Source organism: Diadema antillarum, unplaced genomic scaffold (genome assembly GCF_040938485.1).
Source record: "Diadema antillarum isolate AM-2024a unplaced genomic scaffold, OU_Dant_1.0 seq00000906_RagTag, whole genome shotgun sequence".
NCBI lineage: Eukaryota > Metazoa > Echinodermata > Echinoidea > Diadematoida > Diadematidae > Diadema > Diadema antillarum.
The window spans coordinates 675,791-681,790 of NW_027271764.1; the positions used below are offsets into that span (position 1 = coordinate 675,791).

At 41.1% G+C, this 6,000-nt stretch overlaps 1 protein-coding gene across 1 annotated transcript in view; it reads right to left on the reverse strand.

Moving 5' to 3' along the window:
- The window catches only part of LOC139741128 (suppressor APC domain-containing protein 2-like), a 42,956-nt gene extending 39,422 nt beyond the window's left edge, over positions 1–3,534 (reverse strand). Inside the window, exon 1 of the mRNA XM_071651714.1 lies at positions 2,713–3,534. Coding sequence (XP_071507815.1) covers positions 2,713–3,430 — 718 coding nt within the window. The 5' untranslated portion in view covers positions 3,431–3,534. The remainder of the gene's footprint in view (positions 1–2,712) is intronic.
- Positions 3,535–6,000: the final 2,466 nt, after the last annotated feature.

Sequence of the window (6,000 nt, forward strand, 5' to 3'; positions counted from 1 at the left end):
GGACATGCAACCGACGATTCAGATTCTACTGTTTTTTATGTACTACGTATACATGTTCCTTTTTCTGCCCACTACATCAGGAACATGAAGTTCATAGCCATTACCAACCCACATTATATTAGTCTGCACCTTCAGACACTCTTTTCTTAAACCTCAGTTACACTGTAGCAACACCTCCAGTGCTAACTAAGTAGGGCCTACATGAAAGGTACAATGTACATTGTATCTTGGTTTAGAGCAACCTCTGGCTGCACTACCAAAATCCTTTAGTATCATGATAGTTCTACAGCCAGATTAGAATGACTGCATCATACAAGTGTATGAGTGGAACGTAGCTTTGTGTTCTATTTTGTATAGTTCTTCACAAGTCTACTAAACACCACACAGCATACTGTCCTAACTGGTACAGTGAATCAGTGTAATTTGCAGTACAGACAGTGATCTACCGGTACCCACTATTAAACTCATGAAGCAATAAAGCCATATATTGCACCTGAGAAAAGAAGAAAACTTTGTCCGCTCTACTTTTGACAAAGTGTCGTCAAAAGATTTTAACATTAGTGGTATTCAAATTAATTTCGAGAGTTGACTGATATTCATGAAATTAACAACCTGCAAAGATATTACCTCTCACAAACGTTTTGTTCATTGAATCGTATATTGCTGCCATGGTGGGAAATTGCTTAATTTTCTCTTGAAAAGCAATAATACTACATGTTTTCATCCTGTCACCGTGGTTCTCAATTGTCCAAATTCATAAAGTAAGTGGAATAAGATATCACATCGTCATATATTCAATCGCTTTTATAGCAGCACTGACTCTTGCAGGTCTGCAGCCTCTATTAGCAAAAGTCAGTGAGTTCTGGACCGCATGCAAATGTGCATTGGTTTGTTTTATTCTATTGCTGTACCCCTTCCAGATTTGTTTCCGAAGCTACGCAAACAATGTGAAAACTGTATGACTATGAGATTTGATTGGTCTAAATTTGCCTGCCCCAGGGAAAGCTTGGCCAACACAGGCAACGAATAATGGGTCTGATGTCACACTTCCATGGCACATGGTTTGCTTGCAAAGGAACACCTGTAGCCCAGCCAGGCCCCAGGCTGCCACTGTAGAACTCCTCTGGTAAGAACATCTGCATTTCACCAGGTCAAACTAAGCAGCAGCTCCTTGGTCAAACCCAATTACTACCAGTACTAATGTTATACACGCTCCACCAAAGTATGTGAAGGGTTTTGGAACATTAACTGCAGAACTTTACACTGTAGTGCACACATCTTCTTTACTTCTTCTACAGTCATCTTTGTTTTGTTTTCAAAGCTTATAAAATGCAAAGTGTATGGTTGTATCATCATGTTTTTAGAAAATGCACTCTTCCCCCCCAAAAAAAAAAAAAAATCTTCATACATACAACTTGTCTTCCAGGAGACTAAAAAATCAGTTATAAAATATACCGTACAGGTACAACCAAAGTGAAGAGAGACTAACAAAAAATAAGAGGAAAAGAAAAGATGGATAAGAAGGACGCAGACGAAATACAGAAGTGAAGCAAAGGGTAGTTTTGTTCAAACTTCTATCAGTGTTTTTACTGGACACCTTGTGCTGTACTACCCTGTTTCTACTGAGGAACAACATACAACTGTAGCAGTGGTGCGGGTAACGCGGGGAACATGAATGCACAACGTGGTGAACCATGAAGTCGCGTATTATAAGGTCACAGTCTCCCAGATCAGGTTGCTGGAATCCCTCAGTAGGAATTTGAGAGTTTTGGCACATTGCAAATTTTGTTATTACCGCTCTGTTTGGACTATAAAAGACCGTCCCATGCATTAAATCTGGCATTATGCATCGACCACCAAAACCATGTAAAAAGGCAGATGACTATGACTTTGCATTACCTCATATTACCCACTACCAGATATGTTTCTACTGAGGAACATTTTGAGGTGTTACCCGCATCATGACGCATCATCTCAAATCACCTCAAATTCTTTATTGTTCAGTCATTCATACACACACACACATACTGTGTCACTGCCATGAATGAGCTTCACTTCACCTTAGTTGATGGTGACCTTGCCTGGCAAGCAGCAGGCAGGTTATGGGTTCAAATCCCACCCAGACATGGTTCCTTTGTTTTAATTTGGTCAGTCATAGCAAACCGAATGGAGGCATCATGTCATTGCATGTGTAGAAGATAGATGGAGCTGAGGTACAGCAAAATTATGTGACATCGTGTACGTGTGAGCATGTAAATGTATGCAGTTTTAATGCTAGGAGAATTCCAAGATAGGGTGAGTGAGTTGTGTTCACAAGATCATGAGATTCATTTATACACACTTAATACTTTTCAAAGATGATTGTAAATCTGAAAGGGTAGACGTAAAAAGAGTTTTTCCTTCCATTTTTGTTTTCAAAAGGAAATATTCCTCAGCATTATTTTAAAAGACAATCTAGTTTTATAACAACTTAACTTTCTTCCAATTAGAAGCATGGAGAGAAATTCTCATATTGATCCAGGTGTATATATCTAAATGCATGGCTGCTACTGAGCTGATGAGTAGTGGTGGAATAGCCTTTAAAAATTCTGTCGTCTGGTACTGGTCAGTGGTAATCTTCAATCTACAAAGTTGGACTTAGTTCATTCTGTATCCCATAATTACAGGCTAAAGCCTACCCCAATTAGAATTATGATTTCCTTGTAGTCTTACCATTTTTAAGCGATGATTTAGCATAGATAGCTTGGTCATGGTGTCTGTCGCTGATGAGATCCGGTGGCCGTTGCTGAAAATGTCTCTCACTGTTGTACTTTTCTTGCTTCCAGCTTTTCAGGGTGGCCTCCACTCGCTTTCTGTCTGCCGCTGATGGTTCGAAGGCATTACCCTGTGGTTTACTCTTATACAGATCTTCCCCTTTCTCACTTGGCCTCCTGGGCTTGTCTTTGCTCTTTTGCATGTGAGAAGCATAGTCGGGCGGATCGCTCTTTCGTTTATCGTCTGATACAGAAGCAGACGATCGCGAGTTCCTCAGCTGCCTGTTTTTGTTCTCTGGGACTTCCTGCAGTTGAGGAGCACTTCTCGCTCGCATTGGATGCACGACATTGTTGGGTCTCACAGTGGCTGTGGTGGGCTGTTTGTCATCCCGGGAATTCCTCGATCCTCGGACTTGGACTTGCTTTCCCCTACTATTTGCTCTATTTTTCTCGAGAGTTATCTTCAGGCCGTTGCAAAATCGCTCGAAAGAGAGCCGTCCGTCCTTCGGGGCGATGCCCCGTAGTGACTCCACAACCCCCGCCGGGAGCCCGCTGACCGAGTCGCCTTGCCACCGCTTCTCGATTTCTCGCAGCTCGACGAACCCATCAGAGTCCTCGTCTAAAATTTCGAACAAAACTCGAAGGGAACTCACGAAAGCCTTTGGTAGCTCCTCCATGTTCTATTCCACGATGTTTTCTAAGTTGTCATAGCAAATTACATCTGAAGACATCAAGTAGTATAGCACGAGTCGTGTTTACCACCTCGCTTCTTCAGGTCAGGCCGTATGTGGAATGTTATGAATTGACACACTGCAACTGGCCGTCTATCCAATAACAAACCAACGATCGTCCGAACGTGCAATGGATCGCAACTAAACGGGATGTGTACTTTGGACCCCCTCGCTACAATACACGTCTGCGCACATGTACTGTATGCTCTCGCACCTCGCAGATGACGTCACCAAAACTATTACAGACTCGCTGCTAGGCGTCATGTGCGTCAATAGTTTTTCGGTCGTACAGCCGTATTATGGTTTCACAGGACTCGGAGACTTGGAGCTTGTACAAATTGTAATTCATAAGAGAAACCTAGGATTTTTGTCTTGTGTCATCCATGAGTATAGAAAACACGTGTCTGAAGCATTTTACAAAGTTTGTTTACAGAAAAGCAGGATATGCGTGATTTACCGTAAGGAAAGGTGGTAACACGAAGACATGATGGTCATCCGATTCCATAATATTATAGTAACTCATCTAAAGACGGTTTCAATATGATATGTTAACACCCAATGAATTTCACTCAAGCGGGTCCGGGTCATACTCCGGTTAACCACCGCAGACTAATAACCGCTGTTAAATTCCCATATCAATGGACATTAATTCATAACCTTTCGAGAAAGCTAGCTCGGTCAGACAGGCACAGGCAGCCGACAATAAAACAAAGGAGGTTTATAACATACCTCCGGGGACAAACTAACATCCAGAGTCTAGGTAGACAAAACAAACAAGCAAAGGAAGAAAGAAAGAAACAAACAAAGCCGACGAAACAATCTTTGCGTGGAAAAAGTAACATGTAAATTACACACGATGGGCAAAAAGTTTTGAGCGTTTAGTATCCTTATACTGTGTGCAGCCAATGAGGGCGCCCTGTGAATTTGGCAATAATACTACATTGTACTTTGATTCCACGGACCGTACTGGAGCCACAGAACTATGAAATATACTGTGTACGTTTGCGTAGTACACGTGTACAAACTTTGCCTTGACATGTGCAAAGGCGTATCAAAAATAGCACTTTCCACTGAGGGGCTAAAAAGTATTATATTTTGGATTAAAAAAAAATATCCTTTAGTGAATGGTGAAGTGAAGTGAATTTATAAAGAGCTTCAGGTGATTATATGTATTTTCAGCTATTTCAGAAAGTTCACACTCCATAAACAAAGTACTATTTGCAAAATGACATCATTTTTCTATGACATTTTGCAAAAAGTATACTACTTAGTATTTGCAAAATGATGTCACAAAGCAATTCTGAAATTGTGCGCAGCTTTGCACCGTCACTCTGTGAAAATGTATCAATTTCTAGCAAAATAATGGTGACGTCACAAAGCAATTTTGACATTGCGTACTACTCGTGCCGTCACTCTGTGAAATGTATCAATTTCTAAGAAAACAATTGTGACGTCATAAAACAATACTGACATTGCGCGTTGCTTCGCCGTGCGTCGCGCTTGTCAAATGTAACATTTTTAACAAACATCACAAAGCAGTTCTAACATCGTGCGCAAAGACATGCTTCTTATATGTTACGGTCAATGTAGGATCCCTTCACAACATCGCATCCACCATACGACTTCTCGCTTTGCACCCCCCCCCCCTCCATTTCCCCTTCTTTTGTTTGAATTTTTTATCCAAAATATAAAACATATATACTTTGCCTAATTTCGAGTCTCTTGCTCAAACTATATGCCTCGGTGCCTCAAAAAGAACCATTCACTTCGGGGCTGAGCCCCTTCAGTGAATAGTTCGTTTGGAGTCACCTCTGCCCATACAGTTTTAACAAGAAACTCTCAAGGCAACGTATATTTGTATACTATCAGAGGACACGGAGTCCAAAGTTTTAACCAGAAACTCGAAATGAAGCAGAGTACATTTCTTCAACATATGTAGGGCCTATATATTTTGGGTAAAAAATAAAAAATAAACAGACAGGGAAAATGAGGCCTGGGGTGTTTCATAAAGCTGTTCGTAAAGTCACGAACAACTTACGAGCGACTGGTGATCAGTTGTGATGTGCTATACTTACCAGAATTTCAATAATTCAGCACTAGAACTGACCACCAGTCGCTCTTAAGTCGTTCGTAACTTTACGAACAGCTTTATGAAACGGGGCCCAGAAGTCGTTTAGAGGATGCGATGTTTTGAGGGATCTAACTGTGATAATACGAAGCAGCAGCATACAATGTCACAATTGCTTTATGATGTCACAATTGCTTTGCAACATGTCACAAAGTATCAGTACGAAGCAAGCAGCGCTCAATTACAGTTGTTTTGTGACGTCACAATTTACAAAGTGACCGTATGAAGCAGCGCGCAATGTCACAATTGCTTTATGATGTCACAATCGCTTTTCGACATTTCATAAAGTAACAGTACGACAAAGTGCGCTATGACAGTTGTTTTGTGACGTCATAATTCACAAAGCTAATATACGGAGCTGCGCATCTGTTTTCTCCCTCAATGCAGT